General features: G+C 42.9%; 1 protein-coding gene across 4 annotated transcripts in view; it reads right to left on the reverse strand.

Moving 5' to 3' along the window:
• Positions 1 to 2,800: 2,800 nt before the first annotated feature.
• Positions 2,801 to 25,805, reverse strand: part of LOC119647614 (protein midgut expression 1) — a 41,233-nt gene continuing 18,228 nt past the window's right edge. The window contains exons 1-4 of one of the 4 annotated variants that reach the window (XM_038048652.1): positions 13,265 to 13,714; positions 3,264 to 3,480; positions 3,009 to 3,212; positions 2,801 to 2,918 (exon numbers count right to left, since the gene is read on the reverse strand). In XM_038048652.1, coding sequence (XP_037904580.1) covers positions 3,279 to 3,480; positions 13,265 to 13,305 — 243 coding nt within the window. In that variant the 5' untranslated portion in view covers positions 13,306 to 13,714 and the 3' untranslated portion in view covers positions 2,801 to 2,918; positions 3,009 to 3,212; positions 3,264 to 3,278. Of the gene's footprint in view, positions 2,919 to 3,008; positions 3,481 to 3,573; positions 3,655 to 3,724; positions 3,936 to 13,264; positions 13,715 to 25,805 lie in introns of those variants that run through there. The other 3 variants (XM_038048651.1, XM_038048650.1, XM_038048653.1) reach the window with 3 other exon arrangements.

Here is a 25,805-nt window from a genome sequence, read left to right on the forward strand (position 1 = left end):
GATCTGACGTCGTAAACTACTAAAAACGTTTGAGCCTTTGGAATTAGGAATTGCAAATCACGGTGAGGCAAACACATCGTAAAGCTGGTATGGGTTCGACCATTGACATCACTTTCGTCAGTTTTTCGCTTCTGCCTAAGATGAGGTGGTGGGTTAGCGAAGAATTCACCCACAGTGATCATCTGGCGGTACTGTTTGAAATAAAAGATCACTGAATGGTGCAGAATCTCAAAATGGCACGTCCAAACCGAATGAACAATCTCCAAACAGCTGATCCAGTTTGTTATCAAAGCGTACGATGCTGCATTGCCAAGAAGAGTTCCCAGCTACTGGGAAAGTGAAGAAATAAAGACGCTGAGGGCAAAAATTTGCAAGGCGAAGAATCATCCAAGGTTCGAAGAGAAGATTGGATTTCCAGGAGCTGCTCTCCACACTTAAACAATTTAGGCACGATTTGCAAAAAGCGGTCAAACAAAGCAAAAGCAGTAGCTTTAAAAGCCTCTGAAATGAAGCTGACGTAAATACCAGGGACGCAACTTATACAGTGTTGATACCTAAAATAAAGGGAAAGAAATCTTCCCAAGTCCAACAATGGCATCGATATTGAAGACACTGTTCCCGAGAAAATCGGACACAGTCATCGAAGCAATCGGTGTAGCTGGTTTAGAGACCATATCGCGTATATCGATGAATTACTGCAGATTTGCAGCCCCATACGCCCAGCACATCATTGGCCCATACCAACGAGGCTTCACTCTAGGCAAATCAGCAACATATCAGATTTTCTCTCTACAACAAGCGACGGAAAAACTGATGGAATATGGATATCAGTTGCACCATTTTTCATCGACTTTAAGGCCGCCTATGGCAGCATAGCCAGGGTAAAACTTTGCACGGCCATGGGATAATTCGGTATCCCGCCGAAATTAATAGACTGACTAAGCTGACCCTGACCAATGTGCGAGGCCTGCTTCAGATGGAGCGACGGCGTAGGCCACGACGCCACACAGCTTTTAGGAATATCGAATTAGTGGACCTCAACGTAAAACTGGGATGCGAGGAGTTTCCTATTAAGCCATGCTTAGACCAGATCCAGGTTGTTGCGCCATTGATGATGATGATGGATTAAGAGGCTCAGAAGATTCACCATCTCCAATGCGGAATTGGTAAGGTATACTGCCGCCATGTGTGATCTCCCTTTTTTATCAGATACCTTTCACGACACAAAGTCCGCCATATACGTCCAGTTTGGCCTGTCAATCACGCCTGAACCGCACGCATTTGACCAGTAACGAGGATGAGATGCAGTTGGTGTGTCAGTTTTGACTTTTCAAGCGGTCGTTGATCGGCCAATCGACCAGACGTGTTTGTTTAGGTTGTAAGGGTTTCATGTTTGCTTAGGCTGTGGACGATAATTTGATGGACATCTTTAACGCCGGGGCAACATTTTTGATAATTAACCATACACAAAAATATCCCAAATTCTCGTCTTCAAGTTCAGAGTTGAACTAATGATACTAATGGTACGTGGCTGGTGCTTTCAGTTCAACTGCCGACCAGGTGCATTACGGGTTCTTCTGGTCGAACTGATCATGGACGGCGGACTTTACATAGCTAACGGCGAGTCTGTTGGCTCCTACCTTTGTCCCTGACTTACCCAGGAGTTTCTGTCTCTTGGGTTCTGGTTTGGACTTTCCTGAGAGCATTCCCGTTTTGTTGACGGATCTCGATGCTCCCCTTTTCTTTAGTTCTGCACATTAAGGCTTAGGTCTATTCTGAGCCTTGTTAACCATACCATTTTGCATTTGGGAGACTCAAGCCTGTCTCCTTCCTGACGTCTGAAATACTGACCTCATACCATTTTTGGTGGTCGTCCCCCTTCCCCCCCAGATCGGCAACCGGTTTGTGGGCGGTGTGGGATCTCGCCCGATTGACGTTATTTGCCTTGCGTTCTTCATGTTCTCAATTTGTCAGTTAGGCCGTGCCACAGGTCCTTGTAGAATCGTAAGGTCAAGCTTAGTCACCGAGGTGACCAGGTATCAGTGAGGCTCCGTTCGAATACAATCAGTTACCTCTGACTTCAAACTATCCAATAAACAGTGTTCGCAGAAATGCAGGAATGAATGAGGATTGGTACATGATGCAATGTTGACCATATCCTTCGTCATCCAATCCTGCGGGGAGAAAGCCTGGAGAACTTTACTATTAATGTGTTGATGGCAAAAAGCAATAAATCTTTTTTTACAATAAATATAATTTAATTTGTAATAATAATGTATATAATGTGTGTATAATCATCAGTATATCCCTTAAATGTCTTTAAAAACACTTTGTGTTAATACAATATTTTTAACGCTAATTTTAAATGACTTTGTCTCCTGCTTTCTGTCGAAGTGCGATGCAGCCAGAGTTCCCATTCCTTTTCGTGGTAACTTGCTCTGTAAATTGTTCTATTTGTAAATATTGTATTTGGGCATTTTGTGCGGACGGTGAGGGTTCGACGTTTATTTCCCAATTGCACAACTTGCCCCCTGAGTATGTAGTTCTAAATCAACAAAACTTTTCCAGTCGCTCACCATTTTCGCGTGATGATGTGAATAATGCAATTATCGACTCCATTGTGCGGTTTGTTTTGTGTTTATTCAAATTTGTTCCAAGTATAAAATGCTATTGTTCACTTAGAAAATTCGAAGGCTGACGACTTTGTATCAAAGATTGTTACGTTGTGTAATAGCCTCACTCTGGTTATTTTAGATCATTTGCTATTGTTACTAATTGTGCATCATTTTCATTCATTTTCTATAAAAACACGGTCAGGAAGAACATATTGAAAAGGAACTCTGTGGATTTTGGAGAGTCTTTGATAAAATATAGTTGGAAAAACTGCAACTGTTCAAAGTGTGACAATATATACATATCTGAAAAAGATAAGCGAACAAAGTTAGCTTCTATAGATACTCGAAAAATCAGCTGTTATCTGGGTATATAAATCAGGGAACAATACGTACCGATCTAAGAAAGCTGAGCAATCAATCAACAAAATGGAAGCGAATAAATATTGAAGAAAATGGCAATGAAATGCTGCGACGATACATAGTAGCTATACAGTTGACATACTTATTAAAATTTCATAAAATTTCAAGGAACATCTTTTTGTAGTTTCCTCCCTTCCATCTTTCCTCAAAGTGCATCCTTTACTCTTTTATAAACAACTATTTTTCCATTAATTTTCTCGGTAGATACTTTTCTCGTTCACTTCTTACAGAGTACGTGCTAATCTATGAAATCTGGTTCCGCGTATTCTCTATGGTTTGTTTTATGAGCTGTGTAAGATTCGAATGCATTTGTTCTGTAACGTTTTGGTGAGTGTCGTCTTTATTGTGGAAAACAACAAAGTAGACGATAACACCTATGATAATCAGCAGAATTATGATACCGCTGACCAAGGAAATGAAGAGGTTCCACGCACACGAAAAGCAACTGAAAATAGAAAGATAGAGACACTGGTTAGCAGTGAATATATTTTTCAAGCTAATATTTAAACTTTAAATCATATGTAAGTGCGTCATACACCTCGGAAGTTGGTAATTTGTTTTCAACACCACTAGGAAAAAAATCCCAGAAATTTACGATTGCTACAAACAACGTCAACTCCTGGAATCCAGAAAAAGAACATTATCTTGGCCGTCTTCACATAGTGGACTTTATCAGAGATTTGAGATACTTTGATTTCTCCAGTTAGAGATAGATTGAAAAACATTTACAACTACACTAACTAATCGAAAGAAGATTTTCTGATTAGGTACGTCGGATACTATACAAAAAGTGGCTAGTACTTGGTGCCGAAAATCGGAGGCCAACATTGTGACGCACTTGATTTTCCTAACCGTTACAGTTTACACAGAGAAAGATAAGATATCAATAGCCGAGGCTTATCTAAAAATACGATGTGATCACAGAAAAACACCAATATAGTACCTGCTAATGTTTTTCGACGGCACCAGAAAGCATATCTACATATATAGAAATTATCGGAAATTTTCCAGAAAAAAATACGCGTATTGGACGCTGTGAACCCAAATAATAGATTACATCAGACTGTCAATGAACTTTCACAACAATCGGATGAGTCGATTGAACCCAAAATATCTAATCCAATTATGCCTAAGGAAGATTTATGAGTGCTGAGTCTTCATTGTTAAAGAAAGCCTGCCGTCCTTAAACAATAGCGACTGCAGGAAAAACTCAGCACAAAAAAAATTAAGTGGGAACGTTTAATAGCTCGGTTGGTTCTGATTTCGGTTAAGGTTGCAACAGAAGACAAGTCCTAGTTTAATGAGCTGCTTGGTTTCAGTCAAGAAACAATGAAAATCGACTACAGCGTAGCATGTACCAGTCACAGAACTGATGTCCTAAAGCCGATGACCGTGAGGACCTCTGATAGTGATACGGGAACTACTGTAGTCAAATAAGTAACATAGTACGCCTTGCGTCGGGCAGCGAATCTAAAAGAGGGAAGGATGTGAATTGTCACGACCGGAAACCTCGGAAGAAATAAAAAACTGCTAGCATACCTCTCCAGAACCAATGCCAAAATGTCATGAAAACTTCGCACGAGATTGCCCAGAAAGGCGACAAGAAGGTTCCGATATGACAAGATTTCAAGAAGAACCATTTTCAGATTGGTTGCCCAGGACCCGTGCTGATAAGGATAAACTGCGCCTTCACAACCATGCGATGTCCATGGACGACTGAATTTTATCAAAGGAGGAAAAACCCTAACAAGTTCTGCTTCTCCTATCTCTCATTAATGGAGTGTGCCTAGAAGTACTGGAGAAATCTGACCACAAACAATGACATGAGATATATCAAAGTGTTCCGATTCTCAAAATAAGACGGTAACCTGGACCTAGTCGACACTACTATCGAAATGTTCAAGGCAAGGAAAATCGGCGATCCAGCAAAAAGTCCACCACTACGTCAGCTAACAACGCAGAGAGTAGTGTAAATGAAACTTTATTTTCAAAAAATTGCCATATATCGTTTATTGTCAACAATTAAAATGCGAAGACAGCTTACGGTTTCGTACCAGTGCAGAGGCATGTCATCACACGCTGCCTCACCTCTGTCCTGGAGCAACGTGGTTCGCAGGTGTTAAACGCTAATTTCCAATTCGCTCATACGAAACCGGAAGTCATCTTCCCTTCTTAATTTTTCATTACTCCCTTCGTGAACCAAAAAAAAGTCTGGGCAAGCTGCTCTTCAGCAACAAGATGCCGACTTCGGATCCATCCTTAAACGAAAAAATCACAAATTGCACCATCGTATCATCATCGATATTTCTGGATCACGATACTCTTTAGTCCCAACCTTTTGCTAGAGGCTCTCAAACTATTTGGAGACCTTACGAGGTCTCACTGGGCGGAGTTCGCTCAGATTATTACAATTGAGCCTCAATGAACTCTTGTTGATAACACTTGCAACATAGTTGAACCGAATTCAAAGATTGCGATTTTAGATAAAGCAATGGAAAATACTTCTGTCGTCTCCCACTCATGAAATTGCAGCAATAAAACGCCACCACCGTACTGAAATGAGAACTGCGCTAATCTCAAGAAGATAACTAAAAGGGTTATCAATACCTGCTACAAGCGTATATTGAAGGCAATGGCAACTTTACCAGGCTATACAAGATTCTGAACAAAGGACCAGGGAACCCATCCTTTCTTAAAAAGTTGCATGGTGCCTAGTCAATACCTTTTGGCGGAACTCTTGAGCTACTAGTTCACAGACATTTTCCCGCAAGATAGGACGATTGAAAGCTAGGACTCTGTTTTGCCAGAAAACATATGTGGGGGTCGGGGGTCGTCTTTTGCTACATTTACTTATTTAAACAGTTTCCCAACATAGAAATCTTGTGGTACAAAGATCATAATACCAGCTATGCTGCAGAACCAGCAAGACAGAGCGGCTGGTGGAGATCTACCTAAGCTGGGAACACCTGAGAATGCATCCGGGCAGTTCCCATCCCAAAGACGAGGAGGCCGTGATTCTTTAAGGTTAATTAGCGATACCTGCTTCGCGTTGAAAACCCTAGGGCCTATTTTAGACATCCATTTGAGACCAATCATTGTAAAGTTCATCACTTTTCAAGTTCAAAACGCGAAAAAAAAATCTACGGGTACTATCTTAGCAAAGTAATTAGTATAATAGAGCGGACATTATATAACAAGCAATACATCTTAGCTGCCGTTCGGGACAAATGAAGAGCATTCAACAATGTAAGAAACTCTAACCAAAATAAGATTGATGGGGTGGCTTACGTATGGGACAACAGGACAATCCAATCAGATCTGGGAGGCAATGACTTAACCAGGACCACGAACAGAGAAACACCCAGGACAGGGCTTTCTCTTGTTATGAACGAAACTCTGAGTCGATGCGAACTTGACATAAATTCAACCAACCTGGCCCAACGGATCAAAATATTGAACAACGAGGCTCTACCGTATTAGTGACATCTCGGGCCTGCTATCGAAAGGAGGAGGAAAACAATGACTTGCGGTTTCGTCCAGAACAAAGGCTCGTCAGACATTGCCTCACCTCTGCTTTGGAAACAGCGGAAGCCAAGTGATTCCCAAATGTTATTCACCCCTTTTTATTATTCCGCGGAGGCCACATGGGTGTAACTTATATTCAGATGTAACCGCCTAATAGTTCAGGCCTTGGTCGGCCTTAGTCGAAACTGAAATGCATTGCCCCATTATTACCTTGACATTTCTGTCCTTCAAGTTGTTCGTTGAGACAAGAGAGCAGATAAACGTCTCTCTGGAAAATAGGTTAGGTACTCGAGCAGTTGAAATTTCTGACAGCAATCATCACAACAACAGTTTCTTGAGCAGTTCGCAGCTCATAGTTTGCCTTAGCTTTTCTCCTTGATAATTTCTCGCAGTCTCCTTATTTGATCCCGGGTATGATTCTCTCCGCGGTCCCAGAAAATGGACCTTATGTTGAAGCTCAAAAATTGCAGTCTAACTGGCAATCAAGTGAAAATCGAGTTCCAAAAAGAAATCGTGCGAAATGCTGTGTTGACTGCCAGATGCACGGCGCAGACTTTTGAGATAAACATGTTCTCTGTAACATTCGAACATCCAGGTTACCAAATGGATCACAAAGACAAGTGATGCTAGTGATGCTACTATAAAACACTGAAAACGCAGTGGTATAGACCGCATGCTTCCCAGCAATGAGATTTCATGAGAGATTCAAAGGAAATCTTTGTAGTGACGATTGGGAGAAAGTATACAGTCAACTGAGCCACAGCCGGAAAAGATCATTTGAAAAAACTATTCAACGATGCCTTTGGGGTCGGAATTAAATAATGGAAAAAAAGGACTGAGTGGACAACGATTATCCCAACTAACATGTCCACGCCTTTTCCAAAGAATTGTTGTCACTCTATTTTCTCATCATTGTGCACGATACGTCAAGTTAAGTTAATTATGGGTAACTACGGGAAATTCATGGGAGGAGGGGCCAGTAGTGAAGGACTACATTTTAAAAAATTCCGATCATAAGGCTTTCCATCCATTGTTGGTTGCGATCTTTCCTAAATGGTAGCTTATGTACAGTCTTCTTTCATCGGTATGCCTCCAGTCCTCTCTTTCCTTCAGCAACTTCAACTGTCGAACCAGTCTATGGAACAACACTGGAGTTACCTCTATTCTGCATGAAAGAGGGACAGCCTCAGAGCCGACGGCACTTTTTGGGACCCTTGAGGTCGTTAATGAGAGGAGTACAAAAGCGCGCGTCTGCATACCATAATCAGCAATGAACTTTTTCACACTCATGTATTAAAAGATCTCCAGATTAACCATACGAAGTATCTTTCACCAGTAAATGACTGAATAACAACGTCTACCGCCTCAACAAGAAGGGACACGAGACCAATGTGTCGGTTGGCCGATTGAATCCAACATTTAGCGAAGTTTCCTAATCAATATGGCGTTTTCCCCATCGTCGAGAATCAGTCATCGACACAAATAATAACTGCTAGAAGTCCCTAAAGAGAAAATCCGAGAACGGGTGAAATTTATGCGGAACACGGGGCTTGGGGTGAAAATGATCCGAGTCTGGGGTGAAAATTCCGCGCCAGTGGAATAGCCCCCCCCTTTCCACTTCCTTCTCATCGGATCTGCTTGCTAGTTAAGACGAAGTCAATCGGAAGCAATCCAAGAGCTGACCAAAATAATATAGGCTTGACACATTAAATGGTGCTTTAAAAGCTTCCTTACAAACGAAAAGGAGAAGTTCATCAGGATAATCAGTGAGTGTACAAAGGGCACAAAATGCATTGTTCCCACAATAGTATTCAAAATTTTCTGTCTGGCCTACCCTGTGAGCTCTAGCTTAAGAATACACTCAAAGTCGTCCCCACTTGTCGTAAAAAGCGGCTAAAAGGGATAGAAATTAGTGTACTAGCAACCTGCAAAGTTTTCAACGTCAACAACGCATCGGATAAGAACTGACCTCACTGGCTATCAAAAACGGTATGATTGGTTTCGGGAATGTCTGCACCCTCCTCGACAACGATAGTGAGCGTTCCCTGAATGCTCGCTCTCCCTAACTTGAGTGGGAATTCCAGCGATATAAGCTGGACATTCTGGGCATTAGCGAAATAAGATGGTGTGACTCAGGAGGGTACTCTACTCCCTCTTATGGCAATGTGCTTCTGTACTCTGGAAAGCCAACTCGTATCAGACAAGAACCCGGTATCGGTTTGCTTCTGACAACTACCGCAAGGCGCGCTCTCTTCGCCTGGAAGTCGGTTTCTGACAGACTTCTAACTGCAAGATTCCAGTCAGTATTGTGATGGTAATTGATAATATGAATGCCAACTTGAGATCTGACAACACCTTGCTCGGACATGTGATGCGGGAAAACGGTTTTGAAAACGGCAACGGTAATGGTGGGAGGTACGTAGATTTCCACCACCTCCTCATTGGTAGCACATTGTTCGAACACAGAGCCTGCCAGAGGGTCAGTTGAGTTTCAACTGATCGACACCGTAGGAGCAATTAGTTCGACGACTTTGCGATCGGCAGTTAATTTAGGGCTTGTCTCCTTGATGTGTGGAACAAGAAGGCGCTAATACCGGCCTCAAAAGGGATCACCATCTGATGCGTCACTTAAGTTTGCTGTTGCGCTGGTCAAAAATGTATTCTGCATCACGAAAGAGCTTGCATGAGGTCACAAATCTTTCGATGAGATCCTGTAAAGGACGTCCACGATGACGACCAACTGAAGAGGTGAAAAGGACACCTCACTATGGAATTATGAAAATGCAGTGGACCCGTGAAACATTCGACAAATTACAAGAGGATGGTGAATGGTTGGAGGAACGCGGATCAATTGCCCTTGATGAAATGACTTATTTCTTTTTCTTAAGCCTTTGTCCCGTTCACAAGCGGGGTCGGCTCGATTGTGACTCAATCCGATCATCATGTTTGTAACGACATTGTATGCATTTTCTTGGTCGACCTGTCGCGGGGCCTGTCACCAATCTTGATGAAATGACTATTCACCGTAATATACGGATGCGGACTGTTCCTCCAAGAAGAAGAGAAATGATTTCGGTCATCAATTCACTCAAACGAAGTAAAGCCGCTTGGCTTGGCAGAGTTATTCATCCCAGCACCTGCAGTTACTGCTGCTTCCACTCATACGGAAATCTTATGAATCTGAGACTTTGGAAGAAGAGGATGATCGGCAGGGTCCCAAAGAAGGGGACCTTTTTTGAGTGTAATAATTGGAGGCGTATCTGCGTACTCCAGGCCTCCGTAAATATAATCGCAAAAACAGATCATGGAACGCATCAAAGAACATCTCGAAAGTTTGATCGACAGGGAGCAGGCTGGTTTCCGCTCCGGATCATGCATGCGTTGACCACATCAACAGCCTACCGATCATTTTGGAACAGTGTGCGGAGCTTAGATCTTCGTTTTACCTGTCCTGAACAAGGGCTGTATCTGGAATGCTTTATGTAGGATGGGCATTCTGGAGAAACTAATAGCTATTATCAGAGCGACAGATGATTGCGCAAAATGTCACGTGCTACATCAAAGCATGATCTCGAAGGATTTTATGGTCCAAAGCGGAGTCTGCTTGGATTACATCCTGTCACTGATATTATTTCTTCTTGCTATTGGTGATGTTCTTCATACTACTTTGTCTGTAGGACGTGGAGGAATTCAACAGAAGATGATATCTTTCCTCAAACACCTCGACTACGCTGATAAAATCTGTTTGCATTCTCATCGGGTCATGGATCTTAGCCAAATGGTTCTGGATATGGTATAGTTGGACTAAAGATAAACGCGAACAAAACCACGGTTCTCCGTCTGTTGGACCATCAAACTCTCCCTGTTTACATTAATGGGCAAAGCATTGAAGGCGTCGATCAATTTGTATATTTAGGAAGTGTGGTTTCTTCCCACGGAGACACCGAACTGGATGTTCCCCGACGCATTAATAGCGCTACATCCTCTTCCACTACCCTGTATAAAATCTAGAAATGCAGTTATCTCAGCACCAAAATCAAGTTGAGACTGTTCTATGTTTTTTTCTATATCACTATAGGGGAGTAGCACATGGAAAGTGAGGTTTCGTCAATACCTGCATGCGTCGTCCCATCAAAACACGCTGGCCTAACATTATCTCAAAAGATGAACTTGGTTGGCGCACAAAGTGTCAAGCATGTACGCGATATGATCGGAAGATGGCAGTCGCAGGTCGCTAAGTCGCACATTAAGATGGAGTGACAATCGCATGGGGGGTCACGTCATTCAGTGGAATCCACTCTCCCAAAATGGCCGACAAATAGGTCGCCTTACGGGCACTTAGGCCAAAACAGTAAAGGAGGAGTGCGAGCATCTCGGGAAGTCGTGGGCGGAGGTGAAGAATGTTTCAGGTAACCGCGAACGATGGCGCTTAGGTGAGATTGACGAACTATACTCCACCACCAGCAATTATGATGAATACCTGTCCATCTAAATCTTATCAATTTAGGTCCTTCCAAATCAGGTATACATATCGACTGACTTGCATAGTAATAAGAAATACAGACAATAATTGTAAATAATTGGGTGAAAGCGCGAACTGTTACAACGTATTAATTCCCATCCCTATTCCAACCCTGAAGACCTTGATACGATTTGTAACTCAATCGCATTTCAACCTCACCCATCCATCGAAACACATTCACACGAGTCCTTGCTTGAAGCCTTGATGTCATCCAATAACAAAGTCATTAATTATACTAAGTAACCACGTCTCGGATGTATGTCTCCTGTTTCGTTTATCACAAAAATTATACGTTCGACCATATCATTCCACTAGAGCTTGTTTTACTTTATATTGTAAATAGCATGGAACTCCCCAAACTAGACTAATGATTCCCTGAAGATAATTTAGTTCACCTTGTGTTTGACATACTTCAGGTGTTACTCTACTTATTTCGGCGCCAAGTCGAAAAAAATATCCTTGAAATCGTTCTTAGGATATAATATGCCACTGACCTCAATATGTTTTCCTGAAGCACTTCATTGAGTACATCCTTTCTAGTTCAAGGACATAATGTTTATCCTTGTAACATCATAATGGCCGCAAATACGATTGTATGATAAGCGAGGTGGAACGTTCTTTCATATATTCAAATGTATGTATGAATGTCCTTTTCAGCAAGAAGTTCTGAGAAGAGCGTGAGTAAATCTTCCCTTCAACGCAGCCCAGGAATGCTTCAACTCTCTGTTAACAGTCCCGATACAGTGAGTTTAATGCCCTGGTATCCCTTATTCATTCATTCATTCATCCTTTCGAACATTTGCCACTATCCCTAGACATAAATAGGATGAGATGCGCTGCGCACACACAGAGCAAGAAAAATCTCACCCGGTATGGAATCCTGTTCTATGAATATTTTTACTGGCGGGAGCACCCTAATTGCGACTCACTGTCGCCGAAGAATGTCCTTCCGTATACACTAGGAAGAAAAGAGTGAGAGACCTGGAAATGAGACTTTAGAGGAAAAACTGAAAACTGGTTTTCAGTAAGTGAATGAAACCGCATTGTTTTTCATAAGGCGAAGTGGTCCCGAAGGACGTTTTTCATTAATTGCTCTAGCTTTATTACGAATTCGTTTTTAGTGTATTTTCAGGTTTGGAACCATGATCAGGGGAAGGAATATAACCACTTTTTACGAGCATATTATTCACGGGTCTGTGGTGGCCTTTCGTATAAATTGAATTTTCCACCCATTGGCTACGGTCGCCCTTTCTCCCCGAAATGTCACCCCGCAGCCCAGGACTACACAAATGCGAAAGTTTTATTTATAACCACTTCACATGCTACGACGATACATACATCCGCTGCGTGCGGTTTACACTGGGCTCCATATCATTTCCGTGTTCATGACACAGTCATTCATGAGCGTTTCATATTTAATTTTGAATAGATTGGGCCACTACCATGCTGGGGGGGGGGCTGCTGCCCCAACTAATGGGCCCTGTCTAAGCAATGCACGGCAAGCTGGTGCGACAGAAATGATATCTCCATGATACTATCCGATGGCTCCACAACAGAATGTCGTATCACGACTCCCATCTCCCTATTGGAAGCTATTAAGTCCCAAGTAGATTGGTGGATGCTATATTTAGCAGAAAATTCATAAAAATGAAAATATTGCGGCTGCCTTTTGGCCTTTCTTGATCCTATAGATATCTTTTGGGAAAAAAATAGAATCGAACATTTTAAAGTATCGAGAATCTTTCTTAGAATTTCTTGAATCCAAACAAGTAAATTGGATAATAATAGATCCAAGAGCAGATCGCGACCTTCCCAAGTTAATGGGACTTTTTCAGCTCCGAGGGGTACTTATCCCATTCATGTGACTGCAATTATTCATTGTTTACTACTCTTGCCTAAGAGAGTGGAATGGAGACGACTAAGTGGAGCCGTAGGTTTCCACTAGTTAGCAACTTCCCCCAACTTCCCGTCGTCTGTATCTTCCCGCCTTGGAGCTATGCAGACTAACCGGCTGTACCCAACCAGTGGAACCTGCTCATTTTTTATGCTATTAATTCCTAAGAAGCTCCGAAACACGTAAGGTGTGTCGATTTTTTATGAGTAGTCAATTAATCCGTAACACAAGGAACGTCTGTTTGGTCAATAATAAAGCACTAATTCACTACAAGCTACAGATACTTACCAGCAGACAACGCTCTCGGCACACTTGCAAATTCCGCACATTTTGCCGCTTCTTTCGGATTCGAGTTCACCACGTAAATAGGTTTCGACTATAAATGACTAATCGTCAATCTAAGTGCAATTTAGCACTTGTTCTCTGTACTCAGCGTCAACGTTGAACGCACCAGCCCACGAAAAAACTTCCAATCTTGTATCTGTACTGTGTATCTGAACGGAGACGACTCAATTTCAAGAGTTGAAAGCGACGCACTGAACACTTCTCTCCCAAGCTCGGCGACCACTTCACTTCTACTAACCGAAAGCCGCAAATACTTCGAATGTTGTTTGTTCCCGTTGACTTCTATCAGGACAGTGAGGTGCCCGACCGGGTGGATTACTGTAGATACTGAAACAACCTTCTTTAGATACTCTACTACCCTCTAGGCTCTAGTGCAGTAATTCCATGCTTGAAGAGCAGACATGGCTTTTAATACGACTCTCTGTTTTGCCCAGATAACATGTAGTGTGCAGACTGCGTGCTGTTGATAACAGCCGACTACGAGCATGGGAAGGGACGAAATCTGGCAACCTAGTCGGGGTTTTCATGTTCACGAACTTCAGTGCACTTTCAGATGACTAACATTGACCAAGTGGGGCTCACTTTCGACTCCATTTCGCTACCGATAAACATCCATCGGGGGAAAACCAGGTAAGACAATCGCAAAAGTTAGCAATATCAGGCTCCAATACAAGTGCCATTAATGTTAATAACATGTGATAAATTCAACTACACAAACACGGTAAGTTAGCCATCGAGATGTTATCAAGAGCTTCAATAGTGCAGTCATCGCCCAGAATTTTTTTTTACTATTGTTCGTTGACTATGTACACAGCAAAGCTAAGTAGATATTGATAATCGTCGTTAATTACGATACTTTTACTCATGATGACTAATCTTTGTTATCTTTATATTGTGTATATAATTACAGCTCACACGTTGTCGGTACACATAAAAATAGTCGTAATATTCATCAGGAAACTGATAAATGAAGTTTGCACTCAAAAGGAAACACAAACATGTCGTGAGAACAGTCGAGACTTCCTGTGGGGGCCAGATCTGCTTTCAGGCAGAGAAGAAGTGTTTCCAAGGACGACCTTACTTTGCAAAGTCGGGGATAGATGCTCTACAAGCGTAACATTCGTCGGCTCATGCTGGAGAGGTGACAACTGGACGGAAAGTGCCTGACGAGGGGTGGTTCCCCACATGACCGGAATAGAGACTTTAACTTACTGTCCTGTTCGTGAACCGAGCTAATTCCAGTCAACCCGTTGGGGAGTGCGATCAGACCCGAGTCTACAAAGGACTCATCTGAAGTCTCATCGGAGGTTATTTGGTACCATAGGAGCCAGGAGAACATATGTTGCAGGAGAATTCTGGGAGGAGCTCCACATGGGCTTAAGCATAGAGCTACAATGTACAACTCAGGCGCCGTACCCTTTAGTTGCAGCGGAGATGTTAGATAGATTTTGCATCCACTGGTATGAATGCTGAGCCTGCACTCAGTATAAATCAGTACCGCCGTGTCAGTCTTGTGGTCTCCAAGATAATCCAAGTGATTTTTTTTGTAGGGTAGGTGAATGCGTTTAAGCACACAGGGTTGGACTCCCACAACAGCACGCTGTCAGACTGCGAACTAAACACCTCTCTGTCATCAGAGAACTAGCCTGTAACCGTTTGACACATTACTTCAGGCTAGCCCTCCCGCTCTCTCGGCTTTGGGAGCCTTCAAGTCCGGGAATTCCTTTCACCAAAGGGAGGGGAGAGGAGGAACGGAGTTGTTAGTTCAGGGAACCCCTTACCGTCCGATCCCTCCGCCAGTCGAGTTCAATCTTCTTCGCAGTAAGAAGAGTCCGAACATAACTCGCAATACGATTCCAGCTGCCTGCGCCCTTCAGTATCTCTCTGAAAATTTTGTCTGGAGAAAGCGCCCCTGTGTCTGCATAAAGCTGCTGACAAAAGTCATCCCACCAATTGCAAGAGAAAAAGGTGTGTTCAGCGTCGTCCGCCATTCCATTGCAGAACACACAATCAGGAGATCCCGCCTTCCTGATCCTGTACAAGTAAGACTGAAAACCTCCATGCCCACTTAGAAGTTGGGTAAGGCAGTAATGAATCTCATCGTGCATTCTGTTCAACCACGGGTCTAATTTTTCGATGAGCCGCGCAGTCCATCTGCCCCATGGCTCATTTTGCCAAGAATGTTTTCACTCGGTAAGAGTGCGTTGACGTTCTTCATGGGCAACCACCTCTTTTAAGTTTTCGTCCTTACGGCGGTAGACAGCTTTGCGCTCCCTGGCAAGGATGGCAACGAGGATCACTCCGGCGATCACCACCACAGCCGGTTCGGAGACGGGGTGCTCAGCAGATGCCACTCGCAAAGCTCCCCGCCTCACCACTTGACCAAGGCGTTTACGATGCGCCTCCTTATCAAGGGCACCAGCCCATACCTTCGCACCATAGAGCAGAACCGACTGAATTGCTCCCATAAGGAGACGTGTCCTAGTTGATATTCGCCATTAGCCGACCCAAGGCCGCGACTCCAGCTGCAGCCCTGTCCGCTGCTGCTTTGATTTGCACAAAGAAGCTCATCTTCGAATTGAGCATTAAACCATGGTATTTAACCTCTGGTTTTGGCTCTATAGTCAACTCGCTGATTGATATAAGACGCAGGGTCGGGATTTTCCTTCTGGTCAAGATGACTGCTTCGGTTTTTTCCAGCGCAAGGCTGAAACCATGAGCAGTCATCCATCCGCTTACCCGTCGTATCAATATACGAAGTCTGCTTTGCGCCTGTTCAACAGTGCATTCGGCAACAACTGCCGCAACGTCGTCTGCATAACCGACCAGGCACGACTCTTCAGGCATATCGAGTCTCAACAGACTATCGTAGGAAGCGTTCCAGAGTTCCGGTCTTAGAATGGATCCCTATGCTACTTCCAACGTGATTTCCATCCTGCTTTAGCCCTCTAGCGTCTCATAGAGCAGGGAGCGGTCTTTCAGATAATCCCTCAATACCCGCAAGAGATAGCTTGGCACGTGGAATGAGTTTTTTTGTTTGCCTAGCATATCTGTCCATCTTACGGAATTGGTCTCCAAGAAAATTCAGATTCGAAGAGGACCGTGTGATTATGCCTTCACGGTAGGTACTCACGGTACTCTTCATGTCCTGTTAGTGTATCATCATCTTCGGGAGAATATGCAAAAATGCACTGGTCCGTCCTTTCGATGGAGGAAATATGGGAATATTGGGGACATTGACAAAGAGTGCGGAAGAGCCTCAAGCCCATGTTGTGCGAAAGAAAAAAGAGTTTATGTAATAGCCACCTAACTGCGGACCCCAAATGCCCAGCGCTGAGATAAGTGTTAACTAGAAGTTAATTTGACTTTCAACAGTCATTCAGAATTTGCATTCTCAGACCACCTTCGATGTTTGCAATAATGTGTAGGTCACAGAGTAAGCCTCTTCTGTTTTTCATCAACCTCGGAAAATGCAACATTATGTACTTCAGATCCGCGGGATAGTCGGGAAGCTCATCTAATCTAAAACCATGCAAATAGTCAGTTAGTTTAGTTTAATGGGGGCAGCATGCAGCTCCAAGCACTCATTCCTTTATTAGGGCCGTTGTACTATCCCCGCAGATCGCCTATTCATTAGCCTATTCGAAGGCTATCGCGAATCTGAGAACATTCTTCAGAGATAGAGAATACGCAAACTCTTCGCTGAAGAAACCTTTACTAAGGTATCTTCCTCTGAGGTCTATGGAGTCTGGGCAGCTGCATAGGAAGTGCAGGATCGCCTCTTCTTCCTCCTGGCATTGGATGCATATGGCCGGGACAACCACTCCGATTTTTTCCATGTGGTAGTTTAAGGGGCAGCGTCTCGTTAGAAGCCCTACTAGGGTTTTCTTGTCCCACCTCTTAAGGGACAACAAAAATGCCGCTCTAGCAGCCTCGGGTTCCTTCACAAAGATTTTCTCCTCCCGGCAGAAGTTCAATTTTCTCCATTCGGCTGCGTGAATCCTTGCAATTTCACCCTTCAGAGTAGACTTGACAGTAGATGTCCGAATTCCAAAAATTGGTTCTGCCTCACCATTGTGGATTCAGAACTTTGGCGAGCCAGTCTGTCAGCTTCCTCATTACCAGCGATGTTTGAGTGTCCCAACACCCACATCGGGAATGTTTCCTTAAGGCGGCCAAGTTTCAGCACCATCTGATGACAACTCCACACCGACTGGCTTGATATGTCGTTACTGATTAGTGTTGATAATGCTGCCCGACTGTCGAAACAGATTCGAATGATGCGACCCCTCCATCTTTGCCGCAAACATTCTTCTGCTAACAATAAATTCCTGGAAAATGGTCGTCATTTTCCCGAAAGATCGGATTTCCCAGGAACACCCTTACGCTCGATCCGTTTTTCATGACTGACCCATCGCTGAAGCTTATTAAGCCTGTAATCTCATAAGATTTGTGGACGGAATATGTCTTTTCGAAGACCATCAAAATGGGTTTTATTATGGATGTATACATCCGATGAATCCGTTTTGGTGAAAGTCCCCAGGTCTTACCGATCACAGTCCTACAGTACCAGAGTAATCTGCAGGATTTCTGATATTGTTGGTACCTCCACCTTAACTTGGAGTCGAGATGTACTCTTAAATATGTGACTGTTTGAACCAGCCGGATTTCTGCCCCTGATAAGGTGGGTAGCGTGTAGCTTCCCCACTTGACGTTCTTAGTGAACATAACTAGTCCAGTCTTCCTACCATGAGTCACCATGAGTCCATTATGGAGGCACTAACTGTGGATTACATGCAGTGTTGCATTTAGGCGGTCACATACTTCGCCCGCAAACAGCTTTTCCTCACTGTAGTTTCGCAAATTGCTTACGATACCTCCTTGCTAAGAACATCAGCCCACATCTCCGCGCCATCATGCAGAACAGACTGCATCCCCCATATAATAAGGCGTATCCTACTAGAGATGGGCTACTCAGCATATTAGCTAACTTGAGGCCAAAATTGCTCTACAGCCTTGACTGTCGCTATTTTAATTTACTCGAAAAAGCTCATCCTGAAGTTGAACTTCAGTTCAATGTCTTCACCCATTGTATTTGGCTCTATAATGTTCCCACCGATTAAGACGGGTCACAGGTTCGGAATTCTCTCTTTAGTTACAATGATTACTTCGGTTTTTGCATCGGAAGACTCAACTCATGGGCAGTCATCCATCCGCCTATTTGTTGCACCAATATACCAACCCTGCTTTGCGCCGCTAATAGTCAATATCAGAGCGATATATAATGGTGCAAAATGTGACGCACAGCAATTGGTAAAATCTCAGCGGAATTTGAAATCCAAAGCCGAGTTCGCCAAGGTTTTCTTCCCGTTACCGACTACCTCTTGCTGCCTTGACTAGAGGATGTAGGTAGGGGAAAGTTTCCATGGGCGATGTCATCTGTTCTCAAAGACTTTAACTACGCTGATGATATCTACTTCCTCTCGCACCATTTTTGTTAATAGGGGGAATATTGAAGGCGCTATCGAACACTGATACTCGAAGGCTTCAAACTTTCACCAACTCATGTCTGAGTTGTGTTATCGGTGTAGTCTGGTCTAATAGCAAATGAAAAATTCCATCGGGGTACGATCAGATGGTAGGGAAGGCGGAAATGACAGTGGATAGGTCATACAAGCAAAATCAATAGAGTTATGCCATTCAATGAAACTAACTATCCCAGAATATCCGAAAAGAGGACCGCCAGACAGAACAGTTGAGAAATAATGCAGGCTTCTTGGAAAGTTGTAGGAGAAATCAAATCATATTGCTAGGTACCGATAGGGAAAGTCCGTAGATGAAACTGACGCACTATGCCTGACATAGGGTTTAGTGGCAACTTTAGACAATCCCACTCTATGCGTCAATTGCAATGGCATATATTTTCAATACCCTGGACACTATCTGACAGAAGTTAGACACGATAAACCAAGTGTCAAATCATATTCGAACAACAACCACCAAAATATTTCCTGAATATTTTATCAGTTCTGACCGTGTTTGGTCACCCTTGTTATCAGTTTCTGTATCCCGGATAAAATAATAAAATAATAAAAATGGTAATCTGAACATAAATTTCTTCAATCGTGTAAAAACACTTGCCGATATGCTTATCCGTGTTTGCTATAGCGCTAATAAATGCATTTAATCGCTGTTGTTAAGTACTCGAAAGGTTTAGGCTGATATTCTCTTTATCGTTTTTCCATGAATAGCAATTGCCAAATATTTGCTAGTTATTGATTTGACGGTATTCAAAACGTGAAATGGGGTGGACTCTTATACATTTATGCATAATATACAAAATATAGCCAATTTCACTCGATAATGTGACAAAATTCATACCTTTTAGATCGTAAGCGCTACAAGATTCTCATCAATCGTATTCAGAAACAATACCTAATTTCGGTTTATGAAATATAATCCCCCCCACATATTTTGTGTTAGATATTTTTACATAATCAATGTTCCTTCTTTCGATCACTTATTTCAGGTTTTATTTTCACAATCCACCGCATATTCTAATCAACTTTATCACGACCACATTCCCCCATTGTTGTATAAATATATCTTAAAACCACAATACCAAATCTTATCTTGTTACCTAGACTAGAAGTGACAGTTCTTCGTGCTGATAGTAGAATAAAATTACCAAATTTACGTAACTTTTTTGAGGAAATCAAACAAACGACGAATAATTATGATGTTTAGAAACAACCGAATCCGGGAAGGACGACTAAAAAATAATGATGCCATAGTAAACTCTAGCAGATCTAAATCATCAAATAAATACTGCTCCATTTGCTAACTACATACTTCAGGAAATGGTTAAGGCCATTGCCTGACATATACGTCAGTATTTCATTTAATAAGAATTACTTTCTTCCTTCCGGTTGGATAGACCTGGTCTCGCACCTTTTTTGGATCCAAGATCAACACACGCAGATACGTGACCTTCTGGGAAAACCTAATAGCTCTGAAGAAGATCTGAATAGATACAGTGAAGATCCCCTACTGGCCAGTTCATCGATGCAGCAAAGGGCCAAACTGACGATCCAGGTAAACTATGGTCAATGCGAAGGCAAAGCTATCCAAAAAAGACAAAACCAACCAGCACCTCCACTGAAGTTCCTGTAGATACATGCAAATGGCAAGGATCCTTCTAGGCACTCCAGTCCCTCAAACGTCACATATAAAACTACCAGGACCAGAAATATCAGCTTGGAGAAATCTGTGGGAAGTTACGAAAAAAGTACGTGCAGCTAACTTTAGAAAATCAAAGGAAAAGTATTAACCCCACCCCGCCAGGAGCCGGAAAATGTATGACCCAAATGCCACGATCCAGGATATAAAAGGTAAGGAGGTAAGATCTATAGATTGGACCTATGGGGTTTCGTTCAATCCTCGATGCTAAATGCCACTTTTGTATAAAGTTCACGGGGGAGTTATTAACTGTAAAGGAAAAGGTTCTTAAATTAAAAACATTAGTATGGGATTTTCTGAAATACTCGTCCCTTGTGTTGGAGTCACAGTCCCCCTTGTCACCAGATTTCGTGTCAAAAAGTATACCCATTTCTGAGAATAATGCAAAACACATAGAGGCAAAATGCCCTCCAATTTCTGCTGCCCTATAATGACATTGAACTTCAAAAATGTTGTCCCTAGTTACTACACTTAGCTACATGAAACTTAACTTTCGGAAAGAACCCTTTCGTGTAATACCGATCAGGGACCTAAGCAGTAAACCGTCATTGTAGGAGTGCCACAGGGCGGTTCATATTAGACTGCACTTATGGCTACTAACATAAGAGTTAATCAGATCAACCTCCAGCATGCCAAAGCTTCTTCCTATCCACTGGGGGCAAAGCTGGTAATGTTACAGGACTGTCCTTATATATTTCTGGTTCAAGAGCCATGGGTTCACTTTAACAGAATCTGTGGTATTGGATAAGTCAAGGGGACTAGGATCTTTTTCGATGAAAGAGGCTCGAGACCGAGGGCCTGCGTTCTGATGTCAAAATGGTTAGGTGCAACCACGCTGAGACAATTCTGTTCCCAGGACCTTGTTGCGGTCAACTTACAATACCCGGTGAATCGTAAGAGAAGAAATGTCATAGTTACCTCTGCTTACCCTATAATTCTTTGTGCCCTCCGCCGACGCAAGAACTAAGGGATCTGGTAGTGTATGCAGAATCAAATGGCCTTAAACTTTTAATAGGTTGTGATGCGAACGCTCAGCATATCTGTTGGGGCAATAGCAAATGCAATCCTAGAAGAGAGAAGCTTTTTGATTTTATCAATTCAGCTCGAACGTAGGGTGCCCCCCTACGCTCATGGGGCCAAGAAGAAATGAAATAATTGACCCAACAATCTGCACTTCAAAGTTGTTACAGTTGATTACAAACTGGCGAGTGCTGGATGAAGTCTCTCAGATCACCGTTACTTAGAATTTAATCTAATTATTGCAGGCGAAAAGCCTGTAATACAAAGACGGAATATGCTACGAAAACGGATTGGACGAAGTTCAATGCACATCTTGGCGACAAAGTTGAGCTCCCTAGGTGACTAGAAACTCCTTTAGCGATAGAAGATCAATTGAAAACTCTGAATCGCACACCTTTAGAGTGTTTTGAAGAGGCTTGTCCAATTTTACGAGGCCAACGTGGAAAAAGGCTCCACGGTGGAACCGAGAAATGCAGAGACTCAGGAAATCAATCAGATGACTTCTAAATGCACAACGGATAAAGATAAAGACTGACTAAACTTCCGGAACTCACAGCGTGAATATAAGAGGCTCGTAAAACGTTCGAAACGCGGCTCTTTCAAAGCACACTGTTAGGAACTGGAAGATGAAAGGGAGACTTCCAAGTTGTGCAGAGTCCTTAATAAGGATGAGTCGGCCATGTTGGACTCGCCTATAAAATCGGAAGGTACTTTCACGAACTCCAGAGTTGAGTCTATACAGACTCTCTTGAAAGTACACTACCCGGGAGAACATCATTATTGCTGAAATGTCTGAAGAGACTGTTTGAGCCTCACCTTCGCTGGAAGGCGCACCCCTTAAATGAAAACCAACATGATTACCAACGTGGAAAGTCCTATGAGTCTGATCTTCATTCTTCGGTTTCAAAGATAGAAGATGCAACTCTGAAGGGTGAGTACGCGATGGGGGTGTTCGTAGGCATTGAAGGAGCTTTTGTCTGTGCGCCCTTCCAAAAGCTCTGTGATGCCGCCAGAGAGCATATTTGTTGGGACATGATGTTGACGAAGCTCTAATAAAGTGAATCTACGCTATGCTAACGCAGGGGTTTTTGGTGTGCTGATCGCTACCTAATAACGGAAACGATGAAAGGCTGCCTTCAATGAAGTGTGCTTTCGCCACTTCTATGGCATATGTTGATCAACTCACTACTATGCGAACTACAAAATCTGCCAATACACCTTCAAGCTTATGCGGATGATGTGCCTGTGCTCGCTGTTGGTCGAAATCTCGGAATGATGTGTAGAAATACACAACGCACCCTTGATTTGATTGACAGTTGGTGTCTGAGGCATGGACCTTCAATAACTTGAAATAAAGCCACAATAGTATTATTTACAAAAACGAGGAAACTGAATGGTCTTTGCCTTCCAGAAATGAGGGTTACAACCCTTCAACTCTCCGAAGAAGCTAATAATCTGAGAGTTATTCTAGACAAGAAGCTTCTTTGGAACAAACACGTAGAGATAAAGATGAAACGAGCTCTCATAGCTTACGGACTGTATAGGCGGTCCTTTGCCTTGACATGTGGATTTAGGCCTCAGGTAGTACTGTGAATTAGACCCATTTTCGCTTATGTATCCGTAGTGTGGTGGGTTAAGGTGAAATAAAAGGGTTTTCGCTATCAACTAGCCACACTTCAAAAACTATGTATCTTGGTATCACCGGTGCCATGGGCAACGCAACGGATTTATTTATTCAGAGTACTGCGATAAGAGCAACTCATAGACGAATTCGATTAGATCTATGGGAAAACAATGGACGTGAGGAGCACAGAGCATGGGAAGAGTCATTGGGAAAACTGAATCTAGTTTTCGCAATGCTTTCCGATTCTCAAATCCCCATACATCTGTTTGGTAGAAAATATGATGTTATCTTAAAACTAAGGGAAAACTGGAGAGAACCAGAATAATGCGTATCAGGATATACTGACGTCTTCTACACCGATGGCTCAAAGACAGAAAATGGTTCTGGAGCAGAAGTCTACCAATCGGATCAAAAGGAGAAGTGAGCTTTTCCTTTGGGACAATACACAACGGTCTTTCAGGCTGAAGTGTATGCGATCCTAAGGGTGGCAAACTGGGTGATTAACAAGCGGCTGAAGGGCAGGCGCATCGCAATCTGTAGTGATAGTCAAGCTGCATTGAGGGCGTTTAGTAATATTTTGATCACTTCAAAAATCGTTCAGGAATGTAGCAACCGATTAAACTCTGTTTCTAAATTCAATACGGTTGAATTACTCTGGGTACCTGGTCATTGTGGTGTAGAGGGAAATGAAATCTCGGATGCCTTAACAAAAGAGGCTTCAGCTTTCCCCATGCCCGGAGCGGAACCAGCAATTCGGGTGTCAGTAGCATAATGGCAGGTGACGAAGCCTTAATGCTGCTAAACAGATCAAACCCTTCCTGTCAGAACCAAACAAACATACTGCAAAATTTATCCTGTTGAAAAGCAGGAAAACTTGCAGAAGTATTGTGGGCATTCTGACTGGCCATTCACTAACTGGGCATATGTTCAGAATGGGAATTATCCAAGCTGTCCATCCTGTAATGAGGAAGCGGAATCCGCTGAACATTTTCTATGTGAGTGCCCCGCACACGGACGCATCAGACATCGGAGTTTTGGTGCTGATGTACTCCAACTGCAGCGGGATACATAAATAAGTCCAGAATATTTCGTTAGACGGGGGAATCGAGTACAATGGACCACTAAGCTCTGAGTGCTCAGAGCCTTGGCCTCTCTCCCACCCCAAGCACACACACACCACAGGGCTGTTTACAATGGGGCCTTCTCTCTATCGTACTGAAAGGGACTACGATAATCAGGTTTACGGATCATTTGGCTTGAAGCGTGGTTGCCGTTGCGAAACAACCTGAAGATGTTGAAGTGTACGCTAATGAAACCGTCAGCATCGTGGCGAAATGTGGATCGGACGATCGAGCTTGACTTAGTGGAACAAAAGACAATGGTTCTCTGAAGGCCGATAATTCTCGATCAGCTAAAGAAGTGGAAGGAACATCACGGTTTGTGGAAGGAATCACATCCGGTGAAGTATCAGGCCTCTAGGGGATACATGCGGATACAGACTGAGACCGGCCAAATCCAATAGATAAGCTAAGTTCAACCACTGCAGAGTTATCCTTGTTTTCAATAAGAAATTACACTATTCAAAAGGAGAGACATCCCACGGGGAATTGTTGGAGAAATCCATATTACCTTAGACCTTGACTGTTGGCATGACTGTCAGATCTGAGCTCACTGTATATCCACCTTTAATCTACAAAAAAAGTAAATGAGTTGCGTATAAGCTCGTCCCCCAAAAATACAATTCAATAAATTTCTAGTATACTAGAAGAATAGTAAAGTCGAAGAGACGACAAAATGCGAGAGAGAACTCCACCTCCAACTATTTGCTGCATTCCAAAAACAAGCAGCCTCCACATAGGGGAAGCTAACAATTCACAACCAACTACAAAACACAGGGATCAGGGAAGAAAGTAACGGTTGGGAGGATTTTCCAGAGGGCAGACAAAGTTTTAATTCCAATTCTTCTTTCCAAGAGAAGAGTAACGATTGATTGTAACGACAAATGCGGAGAAAGTATACCTCTCTGTGAAAAGCAGCTGTAATTTTTTCTAGCGATGGTTCAGTTCTTTAATCGGCTTTTCCGAAGATACTCCCGGTGGGCCTTGTTAATTTGCCTGTCAATCTTCTCACTGACTAGTCTGAAAACTGAGGCTATCTTCGCCTACCAGATAATGTTATCTTCACCTACCAGACAATGCAAAATATTGTCAATTGACCCCTTTGGCGGAGAGTGTTTATATCCGTTTCGAAGGTTCCAGCTATTGAACATTGCCAGAATGCTGGTCATATCATCATATGCTAAGTCCGTGAAAGATTGAGCAAAAATCTTTGCGTCGTCTAGATATTATAGCGAACTATTACCGGACTCCAAAGCAAATATTATAATTTATTCCACAGGACAAGAGACAATGATCGGAACAGATCTAGACCATTATCTCAAACCCTGAGCATGGCGTATATTATCATTCTAATTGAGGCAAAAGACTCTAAGATTCCAAAAGCAAAGTACTATAAAAGGGACCACTTCCATACATTGAGGCCAAAACGATAACAGCGTGAACCATGCAGAACGGGCCTCCATTTCACATGAAAGGATACAAT

This window comes from Hermetia illucens, chromosome 2 (assembly GCF_905115235.1).
Source record: "Hermetia illucens chromosome 2, iHerIll2.2.curated.20191125, whole genome shotgun sequence".
Classification (NCBI taxonomy): Eukaryota; Metazoa; Arthropoda; class Insecta; order Diptera; family Stratiomyidae; genus Hermetia; species Hermetia illucens.